Source organism: Sporisorium graminicola, chromosome SGRAM_9 (genome assembly GCF_005498985.1).
Source record: "Sporisorium graminicola strain CBS 10092 chromosome SGRAM_9, whole genome shotgun sequence".
Classification (NCBI taxonomy): Eukaryota; Fungi; Basidiomycota; class Ustilaginomycetes; order Ustilaginales; family Ustilaginaceae; genus Sporisorium; species Sporisorium graminicola.
The window spans coordinates 535,087-552,503 of NC_043739.1; the positions used below are offsets into that span (position 1 = coordinate 535,087).

The 17,417-nt window shown below is 57.1% G+C and overlaps 6 protein-coding genes across 6 annotated transcripts; 4 read left to right on the top strand and 2 right to left on the bottom strand.

Moving 5' to 3' along the window:
* Positions 1 to 1,961: 1,961 nt before the first annotated feature.
* On the top strand, positions 1,962 to 6,724 carry EX895_006557 (uncharacterized protein; the record flags this gene model as incomplete). The annotated part of the gene is made up of 2 exons (XM_029887148.1): positions 1,962 to 2,826; positions 3,258 to 6,724. 2 exons carry the CDS (start codon positions 1,962 to 1,964, stop codon positions 6,722 to 6,724), a joined length of 4,332 nt encoding a protein of 1,443 aa, XP_029736640.1.
* A 464-nt stretch (positions 6,725 to 7,188) lies between these two features.
* EX895_006558 (uncharacterized protein) lies at positions 7,189 to 7,890 on the bottom strand (the record flags this gene model as incomplete). Its single annotated transcript, XM_029887149.1, has 1 exon — positions 7,189 to 7,890. One exon carries the CDS (start codon positions 7,888 to 7,890, stop codon positions 7,189 to 7,191), a length of 702 nt encoding a protein of 233 aa, XP_029736641.1.
* Positions 7,891 to 8,606: 716 nt separating this feature from the next.
* Positions 8,607 to 8,873, top strand: EX895_006559 (uncharacterized protein; the record flags this gene model as incomplete). The annotated part of the gene is made up of 1 exon (XM_029887150.1): positions 8,607 to 8,873. The coding sequence occupies one exon, from the start codon at positions 8,607 to 8,609 to the stop codon at positions 8,871 to 8,873; it is 267 nt and encodes an 88-aa protein (XP_029736642.1).
* A 2,226-nt stretch (positions 8,874 to 11,099) lies between these two features.
* EX895_006560 (uncharacterized protein) lies at positions 11,100 to 12,340 on the top strand (the record flags this gene model as incomplete). Its single annotated transcript, XM_029887151.1, has 2 exons — positions 11,100 to 12,193; positions 12,295 to 12,340. 2 exons carry the CDS (start codon positions 11,100 to 11,102, stop codon positions 12,338 to 12,340), a joined length of 1,140 nt encoding a protein of 379 aa, XP_029736643.1.
* A 1,237-nt stretch (positions 12,341 to 13,577) lies between these two features.
* EX895_006561 (uncharacterized protein) lies at positions 13,578 to 15,180 on the top strand (the record flags this gene model as incomplete). Its single annotated transcript, XM_029887152.1, has 2 exons — positions 13,578 to 13,738; positions 13,836 to 15,180. 2 exons carry the CDS (start codon positions 13,578 to 13,580, stop codon positions 15,178 to 15,180), a joined length of 1,506 nt encoding a protein of 501 aa, XP_029736644.1.
* Positions 15,181 to 15,424: 244 nt separating this feature from the next.
* Positions 15,425 to 17,026, bottom strand: EX895_006562 (uncharacterized protein; the record flags this gene model as incomplete). The annotated part of the gene is made up of 1 exon (XM_029887153.1): positions 15,425 to 17,026. The coding sequence occupies one exon, from the start codon at positions 17,024 to 17,026 to the stop codon at positions 15,425 to 15,427; it is 1,602 nt and encodes a 533-aa protein (XP_029736645.1).
* Positions 17,027 to 17,417: the final 391 nt, after the last annotated feature.

Genomic DNA, 17,417 nt, shown 5'->3' on the forward strand with positions numbered 1-17,417 from the left:
AAACGGCGCCGTCGGTAAAACTAAGCTGGATTTCAGGTTCAGGCATCGCAGCGAACTTTTCTCGATTTGTTTGCGGGGACGTAAAAGCGACGCGACCGAGCACCTGCCGACGCCTCTGCACCCTCTTCCCGGCGACACCTCGGTGCTTGATCGGCACAGACGATTCTGAGCTCTTCCATCCTTCGCAAGTTCGCCATGGATTATTCGTCCTGTCGCACTCTGCAACCCTCCTGTAGGCTCGATTGACAATCAGGCAGCCACGCAAGTGCGGGGTAACGAGCACAACCTCTGGGCCGCTGCTGAGCTTGCATGGGAAGCCCAACGTGTCGAAAAAAGTTTCTCCGAAATCACGGTAGACCAGGCTGACCCCTGCTGATGTCCCTGCGCCGGTCCATTGTTTTCGGTCGATTTACGGTCTCGGCGAATCCTTTCCGCCTAGAATTGGCCGGGCAGATGGGTGTTATGACCGGCACTCGGTCAATAAGCAAGGCTCGTTGACAGGCCTGAGTTGCCGAGGCTCGCCGGCCAAGGTTGTTGATCAGGGACGAGCTCATCGGGTGATGATGCTTGCGACCAGATCGATCGGCGCGCGGGCGCGACCCGATAGTGAGGAGGAAGACCTCCAAGCCTCGATCATATCAATACTTGCGCACCTCGCTTCCCACCGTCACCAAGCCGACCTACCGGTAGAGACTCACAGTACTTCGAATGCTACTACTGCTCTATAGCGATCGAGGTTTCAGGCAAGTCTTGCCAAGCTAGGATCATCTGGAAATCACAGTCGACAACGACGACTCTGTGTCGCCAACAGAGGGCGAAGGAGCATGCAACCAGTCAAGAGATGTTCTGTCCTGCGAGCGAGCCAAAATTGCAAGAGCGCAGCAGCACAGCGCCGGGACTGACTGAACGAAGATCCACAAGAGTCACAGGCGAAAGGATTATTTTTAGCTCTTTGTGTTTGGAATTTGGCCTTGGCTCGCCTGTGCGACGAAGATGCGGGTCCATTTTTGACGATCAGTGCAGTTCTGGACGCATCCGCTCCGTCATCTTGCTTGCTGCCCGTCGCATGCCTCCCTTCAAGTCCAGCCTGAGTCAATGTCTAGAGAGAGAGAGGTCCTGACTTGACTGGATCGCACTGCCGAACAGCCACGCTCCGCACTCTCTACCGCTGAGAAAGCTACACTGGCCGATGCATCAGGTCGAGTTGATGACTTTCTCTCGCCTCGTTTCCGCAGTGCTCGGCTCAATCTCCGCTCTAGACCCATGCAAAAGTGGCGGTTCAGAGTGCTCTGCTGCGTGCAGGCTGGCTAATGGGCTTCTTCTCGATCTCTGTGACGGGGATGAGAGCGCTTTTCTTATTCGACGTTGGGTCAGCCGCGTTTTTTTCGGTTTGATTTGCCGAGGCACTTTGCCAGTGATTTCGATGAATGCGTTGCCCCTCCACCTTTTTTTACGTTCCCATTGGTGTCGGCGTTGAAGCTCGCTTTGCGTTTGGTTGTTGGCAGGCCGCTTTCGGCTGACCGTCATCGTCCAGGACCTTCGTCTCGGTTTGTTTTCAGCACGATCCGTTGAGGCAATCGCGGCTCCGCGTCTGTGCTCACCATCCTTGATCTCCGTCTATCCATCCAGGCGTCTATCCCGTCCCGTTCTCCTCCCTATCCACCAATCACTCCCTCTCGCTCGGATACACTTGCTCTTCCGTACCTATACCTTTACCCTCCTCCATCCCTTGCTGTTCTTCCACCGTGTGCGTACACACTTTGTGACAGCGCCAATTCGAGGCTATACCAGGTTCAGTGATACCCCCGAGCAGCTGACTTGCCGCTTTCGAAAGACTCGACTTTGCATCGCGTCGACGTTCCAAGCCCTCAAACCCTCACACCAGAGCAGACAATTGCTCTCGTTGACGTACCCGACTCTGTCTTTTTGGTGCGCCGCCTTTGAGCCAGACGTTGCCCAGCATGTCGCTGGCTCCGCAAGCAATCCATTCCAATCTGTCGCGGCCCCACCCGACCGACTCTCGTCTGCTTCAAAACCTGATCAAGGGCGAAAAGAGCTACATCGACAACCTGGCAGCTTCGTCCGTCTCCGGTTATGCCGCCGCCAGCGCCTTGGCTGCCTGGGGAACCTCCGAGGCGCCAGACATTTCGAAAGCAGCCCAGACTCTCTCGGAGATTCTTGCCTCGGTTGCGGATGCACAGCGCACGCACGTCCAAGCTCTCGAAGGCTACCGCAGTGCGCTCAAGGACGTGCTCGACCGAGAACACAGCATCCGCTCCGTAGTGCGTGACCGCGATATTCTCGTCGGCCGTCTCATCAAGGCCAGCAAGAAGAAGATCTCCAAGAAGGACTCGGGACTCAGCCAAGACGAAAAGATGGAAAAGGTCAACGCAGCGCAACGCGAGCTGCACGCCTGCGAACAGGTGCTTGCTAGCGAAGAAGCGGCTCTCGTCGGCGTCAAGCGTCGCACGTTCAAGGAGGCGCTCACCATGCGCATGAAGACCATGGGCGATGCCGGTGCCGCCACCGTCGAGGCTGCCAAAGAGGCCATCCTGCTGCTCGACGAGTTCGACACGCACGGTCCCTTGCTCCAAGCCACCGGCGGCGGTCAGTACGAGAGCATGTATGCCGACGGCGGCATCGAGACCGGTGCCTATGACAACCAAGCGCTTGAGCAAGGCTACTATTCTGGCCAGCAATCCGGTGCGCCTGGCTTGCCTCCACAGGCGTACGCCGACAATTACGCCAACCACGGCTCTCCTGTCCCTGGAAACGGCGCCAATCTGACCCGCGATGAACAGGGTCATTTCCACAAGGACCTTCAAGGTAAGTTTGACCCACAAGGTTGTTGTCGCAGTGCGAGCATCTTTCTTTGTCGAGAAGAAATAGCAGCATCGCAAGAGCAACAGGCACATAAAGCCGGCGGCGAATCGAGAGCTTTTCCTTACCTCGCATCTCTCAGAGAGATCGGCATATTCGACCCGCCCGACGCTGACGCATTCCTGCATTTTCGATTTGATTTTCCCCTTTCTCTCCAATTTTCTGTTCTGATCTTGCCGGCGAATTCTCCCTCTCTCCGCTCCCCCCGCTCGCCGCACTCTCTGCACGGACGTCGAATTCGTTGCCGGAATTGAACCATCCGCTCCGCTATTACTCGTCTTCTGCCTTTCCCTTTGTCACCATCCCCCCTTCCTTTCGCACTTGACTTACTTCCACGATCCCTCCTCTCGCACTCACGCTCCCCATCACGCACTCAGCAGGCCAAGACCATCGTCATCCCCAGCACTTTGACGGAGCCTCGGTGACACCATCGCAGTCGGCCAGTCAAGTGCTTGGCCACGACCGCTCCCACGTCCCACTCGGCCAGCGCTACACCTCGCACTTTGAAGACGTCGAGGAGCAAGAAGGCGTCCCTTCCGACACCGACAGCGAAGAGGACTATCGACGCGCTTTCATCGAGCCGCGTTCCCGTCTGCCTGCTCCACACGAACTCGGCGTCGCAGCAGACACCCACGATTCCTTCATCCCCGAGGCAGCTGCCAACGGCTCGGCAGGGCCACCTCCACCGCCGCCCGGCAAGGACAACGAGGCCTCGCGTGTTCCTATGCCCGCCGTCCCCACTGCGCCTACCTTTGACGTCAACCAGGCCCGCGGGTACGGCCAGGGACAGGTGGTCGACCAGGGCTTCAACCCTTCTCACGGTGCGGCCTACAGCCCTCCCCGCTATTCCATGTCACGTCGCAGCGGCGACTCGGAGAGCGGATACGGCCACCAGCGCAAATCGAGCAACTCACTCATCGGCAAAGTGAGCCGCCTCTTCAAGACCGACATCCGCAACGGTTCTCCCGTCGAGAACGAACGCGCCGGCTGGAACACTCGCACCTCTGGCAACGTCGAAGCGGATAGCGATCGTCGCCGCTTCGGTTCCCTTCGACGAGCAGAGCCCGACAGCTCTGACGATGAGCCCGACACGCGCGAAGTCTTCCGCAACGTCAACCAGCAGCGTCCAGGCTGGGAGGGTAACGCAAGCAGCGACGTCGGCGGCAAGAAGCTCACTTCGCGCATCTTGCCCGGACCCAAGAGCAATCGAGCTCACGAGGCTGAGCAGGCCGAGATCGACCGCATCCGCGCTTCTGTCGTTGGCGGCGGCATTGGATCGGCGGCGCCTCCTCCCAAGCTAGCCAGCGGAGCCGACAGCATCCGATCCAACAACACTGCCGCCACCAAGAAGAAGAAGAAGAAGCGCCCCGTCGCCGGTAGCGAGATTGGCACGGCGCCAACACGCCCCTCGGCCAGCTACACAGTCTCGGGCGATCTCTCCTCACTACACGGAAATGCAACAGCCGGTGACGCCACTCCTCGCCCTGGTCTCTCGCGCAGCTCTACGATGAAGTCGACCAGCTCCAAGAAGAAGAACAGGGCCAGCATCGCCAGCACTGGTCTCGTTGGTGGCAACATATTCAACCCGAACGCGGGCAAGTATGGAGCAGACTCGTGGATCAAGAAACCGGCAAACCAGATGACGGCGTACGAGGCTGTAGCCATGGCTGGAGTCGTCCCCAAATCAGCTTCCCCCAAGGACAAGCCTGCAGCGACGACGCCTTCTGCGTCCACAGCTCCTACTTCGCTGGTGTCTCTCCCGCCTACTCCTGCTCCCGTCAGCTCTTCGCGACCAGCCTCGATCATGTCGTCGGCCAGCAAGAATCCGCCGCTCAAGTCAGCTCTCAAGACTCCGGCTCTCAGCCGTAGCAACAGCAGCGCCAGCGCAAAGGCTCCTTCGTCTTCTCCGACCAAGAAATCAGCGGCGCAGCCCTCTACACAGACTTCGACAAATGCTCCGGGTCTGCCCATCAAATCTGCGCTTCGCCATGACATCACTCAGAGCATTCGAGCCGACCCTCTGCCTCAACCAAAGATGGAGCCGATCCCCAAAGCGCCCGCCCCTGTCACGTCGACGCCCCTTCCCGAAACCGTGGCTCCACCTCAGCCATCCGCTACTCCAAAAGTATCTGCACCTTCGCCGCCCGCAGCGGAGCAGCCTTCGACCACGGTCTCGGCCCCTGCGGAGGCGGCCAAGTCTGCGGTTCCACAGGCCCCACATTCGGTGCTGAGCATCGAAGAGGACAAAGGTTTCGATGGCACTGGACGTCTTGATGTCCCCGTCGCTGCCGACCGTGGTGAAGCGCGAAGCGTGGCAAAGGATACGTCAACCGTCGCCCAGCAGAACAAGGCGCAGATGCCCAAGCTCGACATGCCTAGCTCGGAGCCTTTCTCTATCTCGTTCGACGGTGCTCGCCGTGGCTCCGCCGTAACCACCGGGAGTGCCGGCGATGATGGCGTCGTTACTCCTGGAGCCATGCAGACGTACCAGGCCTTCATCCAGGAACACAGCGACTCGCCCTCCGTGGAGAGATCGGCCAATGCCACTCCTCTGGGAACCAATTCGCAGCCCGAAGGTGTCACGCGTCTGACCGATCGCAAGATCAAGCTCGAGCCTAGCCGCGTTTACGGTGACGGTGCCCCAGAGGTTAGCGACACTTCATCTGAAGAAGGCTCGCCCGTGAAGGCCTCTGAGAAGGCTGAGGGCGGAGCACAGAAGGCAGCGCAGGTTCAAGCCTCTTCCGCCCTTGCAGATCCATCCCACAAGCCAGACCCCGGCTTGCAAAGCCTCTCTGGTGCTCCTGCTGCCAAGCCGGTCAACGCAGCCTCGCTGGCGGTGCCCGCCAAGGCGCCCAGCGAGACCGGCAGCACCGTTAGCCGACGCAAGAGTGTTCGCATGGCGCCAGACGTGAAGCTTCCACCCGACACGCCCACCGATGGCGAGTTTGTAACGCCGCGCGGCACCGAATACGGTGGACTGGACCCCATCGCAGCTCGTGGCTCGCAGCTGAGCAGCCGCATCGCGCCTCCCCCGGCTGCTCCTGCCAAGGCGACCAAAGAGGCGGGTCCCATCGATCTTGCGGGTGGACGGCAGACGTCCAGCTGGACCAGCCGCGTCCGCGAGACGGTTGACAGCAGCGACGACGAGGATGTCGACGAGGATGGTTACTCAAGCGCCCGCAAGGCCTTTGGCTCTGCTACGCGTGGCTGGGGCGAAGCTATGGGTACATCCAAATCCAAGACAAAGAAGACAGCGGGCGATGCTGCTTCGGTGCGCTCCAAGGCTTCAGTCTCTTCGAAGAAGCCTGCTGCCAGCAAGCGCGCTTCGGTGGCCGCTGCTGCACCTTCTTCTGCAACTGCTCCTGCCACCCCGCAGCCTTCGATTGGGTATGTGCCCACGGCTCCAGGCAGTATTTCGTCGACACTGTTCACTGCCAAAGCACCTGGCTCTTCGGTGGAGGCAGGGGCAAGCGCGGCAGTGCCCTCCAGCTCCATGTACTCTGTGACCGCTCCTGGTTCAGTGGTGAATGGAAACGCAGCCGCTCCGGCAGCCTCTACACCAACCACGACGAGTGCAGCTGTGGTATCTTCGAATCCTCCCCCCGCTACAGCCATGGTTCAGGCCTCGAGTCCAGCGGCTGCTCCCGCTCCTCTGACTGCCTCGAACCTCAACGCGCTTGACAGCAACAAGGGTCGACCCGTCATGCCTCCTGTGCCTGTTGCGCCACCAGTCCAGGGACAGAGCACGATCAGCGTCCCCACAGCCCCGCCTCCTGCCATCTCGGGCAAGGACAGCAGCTCGGGTGGCAAAGGTTTCTTCCGCAGGTTTAAGCGCAACAAGTAAAGCACCTCCTTTCCAGCTCCACTTGATTTCTTACAACATCACACTCGTTTTCTCAGTTGGAACGATGAACCAACGCTTTCGATCTTTTGTCTCTCGTTTGTATCTAGGATTCGTTCTAATTGGATCGTGATTCGATGTCTTTGGTGTGTAGGTGGCACCCTTGGGGGTCAGAGTTGTTGAGGCTGGGCGTGTGACATGAAGACAGACAAGCTTTAGTGCGGGCATTTGAAAACGAATCGACTTGCACAGCGGTCATCACAATGGTATACGAAAAACGATGCCTGAGATGGGCTATCTACATGCATGCAGAGGCAGGAAACACAGGTATGGGTATGAATGCCGAAACAGTGGCAGAAGTCGTGTTTGAGGCTGGGCCGACTGATAGAAGCCATGTGAATGCGAACAGAGATCCGGAAAGCGTCTACAGGGATGCTGTGTGTGGGTGTTGCGATTGCTGCTGCTGCTCAGCAGTTGCAACTATCTCTCGCCACGCCAAGTCCGTATCCGACGTATCCGCCGGGATCTGTCAAAGAGATGTTTCCTCTACTGCTGTCGGCAGCATGTGCTGCCGGGGCGCCTCCTGGCATCCTATCTCCCGGCCTCCTCTCACCCGGTGCTGTCTTTTGCCACAACGACGGTGTGGAGATTATGCGATTCACGAGCTCGTCGAACGCACCGTTGACACCGACACCCTTCTTGGCACTACACTCGACAAAGAGGCAGCCCATCTTGTCGGCAAATGCTTGCCCCTCTTGCGTCGTCACCACCCGCGAGAATTCCTTATCGACCTTGTTGCCGACGATGATCTTGACCACGTCGTCACTTGTAGTGAACGTCTCGAGCTCGTTAAACCACGTCGGCAGTGCATCGAACGTGTCGCGCTGCGTGACGTCATAGGCGATGATGACTCCTTGCGCACCACGATAGTAGCTGGAGGTGAGCGTTCGGAATCGCTCCTGTCCAGCCGTATCCCAGATCGAGAGCTTGAAGCGTTTGCCGCCCACCTCGATGCCTTTAATACGGTAGTCGACGCCAATCGTCGCAGTGGTCTCTTCGGGTGAGAGGAACTCGTCGTCGGTGAATCGAAGGAGTAGAGAGGACTTGCCAACGGATGAAGCACCGATAAGGAGGATCTTGAGCGTCGGTACATCCCCGGAGGACGACATGATATAGGGATTTATAGCTGCGCGCTACGGGTGCTGTCCTATTCGAGAGGTGAGTGCGTCCGAGGGCAGAGCGAACAGATAGAGGTGTTTGAAGGTTTGCGCGACGGTAGACGCTGTAGTGCACGGTGTTGCAATCGGTGGTGATGGTAGATGTGAGGTAAGATCTGGTCGTAGATGACGATGGCAAAAGAGGTATCGCTGCTGCGCCATGCAGTCTCTGGTATGCCCATCTTTGTTTTTTTTGGGAGAGCGAGAGCCGCACGCTGAAAGCGTAGGATGTGGAGGCCGGGCTGCTGGTTTGTTGATCTTTTTGGTCTAACACTAAAGTGAAATTGACATATCGCACGAGTGCTGAGTTGTGATCTTTTCGACGAACTTTTTTTGGCTTCAGAAAATTTGTGGCCGCAGTCGAAGCAGTCCAAGAAGGATTTGTTTTTGAGACTGACCTCGAGAAGCAGTCGAGCTTGCTTCTCTCCCCAAATCATCAATCGACCCAATATACCCGACGTCTCTTCGTCAACCCGCGAAAGGTCACCACAACATTCTCATTTGCATCAAGAGCATACTCTAGCTGCTACGCAAGTCTATCTGCAGCTATCTGCCGTGAAAGCCCGAACTTGGAGCTGGTCTCCTCTCCAGCCCCTCAAAACTACTCCACCGTTGATTGGCACCGCGCGGTGGACAGGTGACGACCTTGAACGTATCACATTGGCATCATGCCGGTCTCCTTCTACGATGAGATCGAGCTGGAGGACATGTCCTACGACGAGGAGAAGGACTTGTTCCACTATCCCTGTCCATGCGGCGACCGGTTCGAAATCACCCGTCAACAGCTCAAGGATGCTGAAGACGTCGCTAGATGCCCAAGCTGCTCTTTGATCATTCGAGTAGTATTCGACCCTATCGATTTTGAAGACGACGACGACGAGGCACCTCTCAACGCCATGGATTCAGCAAATCAGGCTGTCGCCGTAGCTGCTTAATTGCTCTCGGCCCCCGCCACCAAGTCCCATCAGCACCAGAGGTAAGCATTTCGTTGACGCCTCCGAAAACGCAGCGAATGGCACTGGCAATAGCAACGGCAGACTTGACAGGTCCATCAGGCATACTATCGACCTCCGAAGGATTAGACTTAACTATTCAGTTCTGCTTCCGAACAGAGACGTCGCAATCTCTTGTGGACAACTTCTACCATACCAAAACTTAATATGACACTGTGCGTCGAGTGCACCACCGTTGCACCGATGCGGAAGGGGTTGATGGCTTCAAGGACCTGTCTTTCGCCTATGTCGACCGCTTTGCTTTGCCTTTGCTTTCGGTGGCTTTCTAGTCCTCAATCACGATAGCCGAGGTGACTGACACGAGCTTGCTCTCTATCTCTATCCCTAGATCAACACTGTTAGTTCTTCGCACTGCTGTTCTCAGCATCAGGCCCTACTCTCGCTTATACAAAGCCTCACAAGGTTAGTAGCGCCTTCGAACCTCCTCGCGACGTCCACGACCCCGGGTACATGAGCAAGCAGACCCAGACGGCCTGGCTGGAGCTTTCCATGATTAAAACTAGTTTATCCATTCTCTGAGGGGGTGGGGTGTCTGACGTAGCCTGGATTTTGCGAAGCTACGGAACTTTGTCGCTTCTTCGGGGGCTTGATGGAGTTCTCTGCTTTCGCATCAGGCTCCATCTTTTCGATTTCACTTTTCGAGCCGCAATGTCAGCACGAGGACGCTAGGCGTGTTTAGGCCGCTGTTTCTGCTAACGCTCGATGTCGATTAACTCGCTTCGGCGGCATGCGAAAGACTTCGAGTCGGCGCTACGGTGTGTAGCCTTCGCGCTGTCTCTCGTGCCAGCATTGTCTTGCTCGGATCGCAAGGTTGGAAAGATGTGTTGCAGCCCCGACCGTCCGTAGATGCATTTCAATCTTCTCTATGAACCCACTCTCCCTCATCAGCGATGTTTCTCCGCTGGACATCTGCTGGGATATAGCATACGTCCAGGCAACACGGCGCTGACGACCCCTTCTTTTATCGGTATTCCGTCATCTTTGCCTGGTTGCAGCCTTTCCGCATCTCGACGTCCACGTCAAGGCTCCCCTGGAGCATCTTCAAGCATTCTCTCTCTACTTGTAAGTGTGCTTTGACGCGCCGGTCCTATCCAACACCGACGTTTCTTACGGACTCGCGGTGTTCTCTTTTGCCTTGTCTCCTGACATTAGCGATGGAGAACATCATGATGTCTGGGCCTTGATGAACGTATTTCCCATACTCTTTTACACCGAGCTGTGAGCCTACGCAGTGGCGGGGCTAAGATCGCTTTGCTCAAAACATGCATCACCAACTGAGCCCTTCGTTGCGAATCGACGGATCTGTTTTCGTTCGAACAAGCGCTGACGTCTCCATTCATCACTTCTCGATCGATGCCCACAGATGCATTCCATCGAATCACGCGTCGAACGGACTTGCAGACTCCTTTTCTCTTTAGCATTGCATCCTGTACCATCACCACATCGCATCCTTTGTAGCATCTTTATCGTATCTAGCGCCTTCTCTTGATCTCACGTCTTCGCTGGCCCTCGATTGTACCATCTTCAGCATTCTATTTGTACCATTACGATCAGCGTCTCTTGCTATCTGCGGTAGCTTTGTGTCTGTGTGTGTCCGTGCCGTTGATGGCTGACAGATGCGCATCCTGTCACGTAGCAGAGGAAGTCTCGAAGAGGAGAGTGGAAAATAGGAAAGGGAAGCGAAGGTCCAAGTTGAATGGTACCGAATGATCAAATTGAAAGAACGGAGGCTTTAGAATACAAATTCGAATTCAAATTTTACCGTGCAGCGCGGTTGGGAACAGCAAGGTGTTGCGTGCGGCCCAAAGTGAAACACGCACGGACTGCGAAGCGAGCGAGGATGCGTGCGTGCGTGTGCGTGTGTGCAAAGGCGCCAGCAGCTCGACTGCACAGAGACACCCAGACCGCACGCAAGAAGCCTTCCTTGTCACTTTGCATTTTCTGCCTCTGGTCACCATCATCGCTGTTCAGCATCAACGTCGATCATACCCATCTCGCATCGTCTCGACGCTCGTTGGCCTCTTCCTTTCAGCTTCACTTCCGTCTCTTGGCTTACTACACGATCACGCAGCCGACTGAGCAACAGCAACACCAGCTCGACCTTGATCCCTCCTTCAGAAACAACACACTCGATACACAACGGCAAACATGGCGTCCAACGGTATCGGCATCGCCAACCTGCCCAACCAGCGTCACAAGATTGTGGCCAAAGCAGGTGGCCACTTTACGCTCATGGTGGTAGGTGAGAGCGGTGTGGGCAAGACTACGCTCATCAACACGCTCTTCAGCACCGAGCTGGCTACGGGCAAGGACCACACACGACGACACACCAAGCAGCTCGACAAGACGGTCGAGATTGACATCATCAAGGCCGAGCTTGAGGAGAAGCAATTCAAGGTCAAGCTCACCGTCATTGACACGCCCGGCTTCGGCGACTATGTCAACAACCGTGATTCGTGGACGCCCATCGTTGATTTCATCGATGACCAGCACGAGCTGTACATGCGTCAGGAGCAGCAGCCAGAACGACGCGAGAAGACCGACCTGCGCGTCCACGCCTGTCTCTACTTTATCCGCCCCACCGGTCACACGCTCAAGCCGCTCGACATCGAGACGATGAAGCGTCTTGGAACGCGTGTCAACCTGATCCCTGTGGTGGCCAAGGCCGACACGTTGACGCAGGCCGATCTGGCCTTGTTCAAGCAGCGCATTCGCGAAGCCATCACCACCCAGAACATCCGCGTCTACTCCCCACCCGTCGAGGTCGACGACGAGGCGAGCGCAGAGCACGCCAAGCTACTCATGAGCGCTATGCCCTTCTCGATCATCGGCAGCACTCACGACGTTCGCACTCACGACGGCCGCGTCGTCAAGGGTCGAGACTACCTCTGGGGAGTCGCCGAGGTCGAGAACGAGGAACACTGCGACTTCAAGAAACTCCGCTCGCTGCTCATCCGCACTCACATGCTCGACTTGATTAACACCACCGAGGAGCTCCACTACGAAAACTACCGCCAGGCGCAAATGGAGACGCGCAAGTTTGGCGAGCCCAAGGTCAAGAAGCTCGACAACCCCAAGTTCAAGGAAGAGGAGGAGATGCTGCGAAAGCGCTTCACCGAACAGGTCAAGCTCGAAGAGGCGCGCTTCCGTCAGTGGGAGCAGCACCTGATTGCGGAGCGTGACAGGCTCAACAAGGATCTAGAGACGGCTCATTCTACTGTCAAGGCCCTCGAGGCCGAACTGTGAGTTACTGGTTGGCAAGACCGACTCTTTCAGCGTTCGACGACTTTTCGACTGACACTTTCATCTTTCTCTTTAACTGTGTTTTTGTATTGCCTAACAGCGACGCTTTGCAAAACGGATACGGCCGAGGTTCGCAGCGTCGTTGATCGTCGCTGGCGCAGATCAAGACATGTCGAGCGAATCGAAGTTGATCTTTACCTCAGTCACAACCCTTGTATCGTACTGTATCAGTGCACGTAATTGAAGCAGGCTCACAGACTTCAAAGCGAATGTGCATCAGAGGTGTGTGCTACGATCGAAAGTCGCTACGCGGGAGCAGCGAGTGGAACCGGAAGAACACAAGAGTGATGCACGCTTTTTGGGGAAGAGGAGATGGAGGAATAAAGTGAGGAAAGAGGCGGGAGCGAACACTGTTTGAGACGGTTAAGGGGAGACATCACTGGCAGCAAGACTGCCGTTGAGACGATAAAGCGACCGACTACACGATTATGCGATTCTTCCACGATTCGAGACTCAGAGCTTGGGGCCGAATCGCGTATATCAACTTGTCGGCGCTGTGCATAGACGTCGTCGAGGCAGAGGTGTGGAGGCTGAAGAGGCTCTGCGGAGCTGCTGCGACAATCCTTGCCAACGGCCGTTTTCAAGAGAACGAGCGCGCGCGCTGCTGTGCACACACGCACCACACGCACGCGTGTGTGCACCGCCCGACCTTGATTTCGGTCAGCACTCAGGCCAGAAAACCACGCAGCTGCTTGGCAGCGGCAATTTGGAATTCCTGTCACAGAGAGCCACCGTAATCGCGGATTACAGTCACTTTGCGTACATGTCACAGAAACGGAGAGCGTGACGGCAAGCTCAAAATCGCCCATGCGCCGGTCGCATCAAAACGCACTGCAAGCCAACAGTCGACACGGCCCGCTTTCGCCGAGCCAAATTGCTTGAAGCTCGCTCTCTCTCCATCCCTCTCCTTCCCCTTCATCACCACTTCATACCATCAAGCCTCTTTAGCGACACCTTCCTCTCTTCTGTCTCATTCATCGCATCCGTGTCATTTCGGACGGCGCATTTGCAGATCTCCACCGCCTTTCCACAGCGCAGGTAGCCCAGCAGCTCCGCATTGTGCAGAAGCAACTCGTCAGGCTCGTCCCCTCCCTCGCCAATCCCACGTTCGACGACTGAGCTGGCGACAAAGCTTTGCGCATTCCATCCCGATACATCCGTTCGGTTTTCTTTCGAACAAGTTACCGTCTTTAGATTCCGAAAGCGAGACAACGGCACATCGGACAGTGATCCGCCCTTAGTTTCTAACCGGTGCATCCATCATACCAACTCTGCTACGGCATCCCGACCACTCTCGACTTTACTCTCCAACAGCAGACCAACATGTCTCTGCAGAACATCTCGAAATCTGCTGTCCGTGTGGGCAAGAATTACATCAAAGGCTACTCAGACGTGCAGGTCAAGGTCCGCGATGCCACCTCCAACGATCCTTGGGGCCCTAGCGGCACCCAGATGAACGAACTTGCGCAGCTCTCCTACAACCAGTACGTGCCACTTTTGATCTTGCCTGGGAGTGCTCCAAAGACTGACCTTCTCGCTCCCCTTGCTCACGCATGACTGTCCGGCGCCACTTACCTGCAGAACCGAGTTCATCGAGATGATGGAGATCCTCGACAAGCGCCTCAACGATAAAGGCAAGAACTGGAGACACGTCTTCAAATCGCTCACCCTTCTCGACTATCTGCTCCACGCCGGTTCGGAAAACGTCGTGATCTACTTCCGCGACAACATCTATATTGTCAAGACGCTCAAAGAGTTCCAGTACATTGACGAGGTCGGCAAGGATCAAGGCGCAAACGTCCGACAAAAGGCCAAGGACATCACCAATCTGCTTCAGGATGAGGCACGTCTGCGCGATGAGCGTCGTTCGCGATCTCACATGCGCGACCGCATGTCCAACGGTGGTGATGACGATGAGGACGAAAGGAGACGTAGACGCGCAGAACAGGAGCGCAACCGTCGTCGACCCAACAACAACGAAGACGACGAGCTGCGACGTGCCATCGAAGAGTCGAAGCGCATGGCGCAGCAGGAGCAGGATCGTATTCGTGCCGAGGCAAAGGACGAGGATGAGCTCCAGCGAGCGCTCGCCCTCTCGAAAAAGGAGGAGGAGGACAGAATTAAGGCGCTCGAGGAGGCCAACAAGAACGCCCTCTTTGACGACTCGATCAACCTGGATGGTCCCAACGCTTATACCCAGAACCAGCAGGTTGATTTCTTTGGCAATCCGCTCGTCGACACGTCGGGCTCGCAAAACTACGGTCTGCAGCCTCAGTACACGTCATTTAACCCGTACATGCAGATGCAGGCTACCGGATACAACCCTTTCCTGCAGAACCAGCTGCAGCAGCAGGAGCTCATGCAGCAGCAGTACTTGCAGCAGCAACAAGCCGAGTACCAGCGTCAGCTTGAGCTGCAGCAGGCCGCGGTGCAGTATCAGAACATGATGACGCAGCAGCAGCAGCAGCAGCCGCTTCAGCCGCAGCAGACCTCGTTTGGATCCAACAACCCGTGGCTTCAGTCTGGCCAGCAGCAGCAGCAGCAGCCGCAGCAGCAGCAGTCGCAACACAATGTGCCCGTGGGAGATTTGTTCTCGTCTGCGCCTACGCCTCCTCCTGCGCAGCCTGCGCCGCAACCCGCTCCACAAGCGGAAGCGCAGCCGTCGCCGCAGCAGAATCGACCCGTCCGTGCCAAGGTCAACGACGACGGCAAGTACAACGAGCTGAACCGTCTGCTTGCGCTCGGCGATGGCGTTGACACGTTTGGCAACACGGGCGATATGAGGATGGGTCCCAACATTGCGCACTACAACCAGATGCGCGCGCAGAAGACGGGGATGAACTTCAACGCCAACACGGCGGGAGGTCAGCAGGGCGGTGGTGCGGGTGGTGCGGGTGGCGACAACAATCCTTTCTTTAAGGTTTGAAGCGCCGATTCTCTCCGGTTTATTGTGGTTTGTCTTGATGTACGGTCTTTTTCTTTGTTTCGAATGCAATTCATATTTTTGAGAACTCTTTCATGGCTGAGAGAATGAGCAAAGAAGCATTCGAAGGCACACACAGGCACGCATGTAAGGAAAGTGGACGAAAGATGGGCTTGGATTGTGAGGGAAAGATGAACAAAGGTGTACAAAAGAACATTCCGAGAGGCTGAGATGTGTGGTGGATGGCCTACTTGCGGAGCTGGTTGACCTTGTACGACAGGGCGACGGGTTTCATGGGGTATCTGCGGTGCTCGCTTTCCTGGTCTGGGAGGGGCACGTCGTCTGGGCCGAAGACGTTGCCGTTTGGATCCGTGGTGACGGTGTCGGGGAAGTTGAGCAGGAAGGCGGCGTGGACGGCACGGATTTCGAGCTTTGCGAAGCGCATGCCGAGGCAGATGTGTCTGCCGGAGCCCCAGGGGACGAACTCGCCCTCGCGCTGGCCCTCGCCTCGGGCGAAGCGCTCCGGGTCGAACTTGAGCGGGTTCGAGTAGATGTTGCTGTTGCGGTGGGCGGCGGCGAGCCAGTAGCCGATGAACTCGCGGTCTTGAATGGGATCGTTGCTGATGCGCGTTTCGCCCTGGGTGACTTTGGAGGCGGTGGTGACTTTGCGGCGGAAGAGGAGCGAGATGAGGAGGAGGCGCAGGGTCTCATCGAAGACGGTCGTGTAGATGGGCATCTCGCCTTCCCAGATCTCGAGGGGTACGCGTTCGAGTTTCTGCTGCAGGGTGAGCGAGTCGTAGTCGTCGCCGCGCTCTTCGGCGTGCGCGCGGAGGATGCCGTCGAACTCGGCGCGCACGCGGTCGCGGAGTTCCGGGCGCGAGCAGAGGAAGATGAGCAGGTACGACGCGATGCCGGTCGAGTTGATGATCGCTGCAAAGAGACCGCCCATGACAAAGTCTTCGATAGACCGAACCGAGGCGCCGCGGTCGATCATCTCCTGGACGTAGTCGTTCTCACGTCGGCCGTCCTTCTTGCGCTGCTCGAGCGTGGAACGGATCGCTGCGGACATCTTGATCGCTCCAATCCACTTTTTCACCGTCGACGGCCAGGGAACCAGGGGGAAGTGCGTGGCCATGAATCCCGTGTTGTCGGCAAACGCCCAGAAGGGCCCCTCGAGCGCCTTGACGGTGTTCATATCGCGTGCGTGTTCCGCCAGGCCAATGAGCAGCACACTGATCTGGAAGACGAGCGGGTAGATGGTCTTGTGGATATCCAGCCGTCCGTCCGTGGCAGGATAGTCTTTGAGGTTCTCAACAATGCACCGCATCATCTCCGGGATGGTCGACTGCAGCCTCTTGGTGCCAATGGCCTGCTTGAGGTTCTGCACAAACCCGTCAGTGCCCGCATCGTCTGCGGGTGGAGAGGGCGCGATCCACGACGGCATCTCTGGAACTCCGGCAAACATGACCTCGTAGCCTTGGTTGAAGTGCAGCCCACGGTCGTTGAAGAACGTCTTTCCATCCTGCGCCGGGTTGTTGGTGACGGTCATGATGTGGCTGCGCGAGTTGATGCGCACGCCGTTCTGCTTGGGCGGAGTCTGATTCCATGTCTCGGGGTCGCCAAAGACGGAACGCAGGAACGAGTTGCGCTGCGAGTAGAGCTGGAACGGTCCCAGACCAGGGAGGAGCGAGGAGCGGTACGGTTTGACGCTGCCAGAGCGGTAGAGTGCCGAGGGAGCCTTGAGGAGGTTCCAGGCGAGAATGGCGATGAGAATGGCGGCGGCGGACCAGAAGGTGGACGACGAGATGAGCGTGCCCTGCGTGGACACGGCGAACAGGTTCGAGGCCATGCTTGGGATGGAAGGCGCCTGACCTTTGGCGCTCTTGTGGTGGGTGATGGAAGAGAAACGAAACTGACGATGGGAGCCAAGTTGAGACTGGGGGAAGCAGCTCAAGCGGGGGATGGTGGTTGGTTGGCAAGGACGAAGGTTGAGAAGAGACCTGAGGTGTCCACGACCGTTTGATTTGTGAGCGCAGTTGTATCTCGCTACACGGCCTCTCTTTGCGCGCTATCTTGGCAGGTCGAGAATGACCGCTGAGGTGGTGAATGCATGCATCTGCAGCCGAACTCTACTTTTTTTTTGTCCCAGAGGAGGAGCGACAGCACAATCGCTTGGTTCGTTCGACAGACGGCTTTCTGACGTTTCCGCCTCGGCAACTGTCGTTACCAGCCAGCAGCAC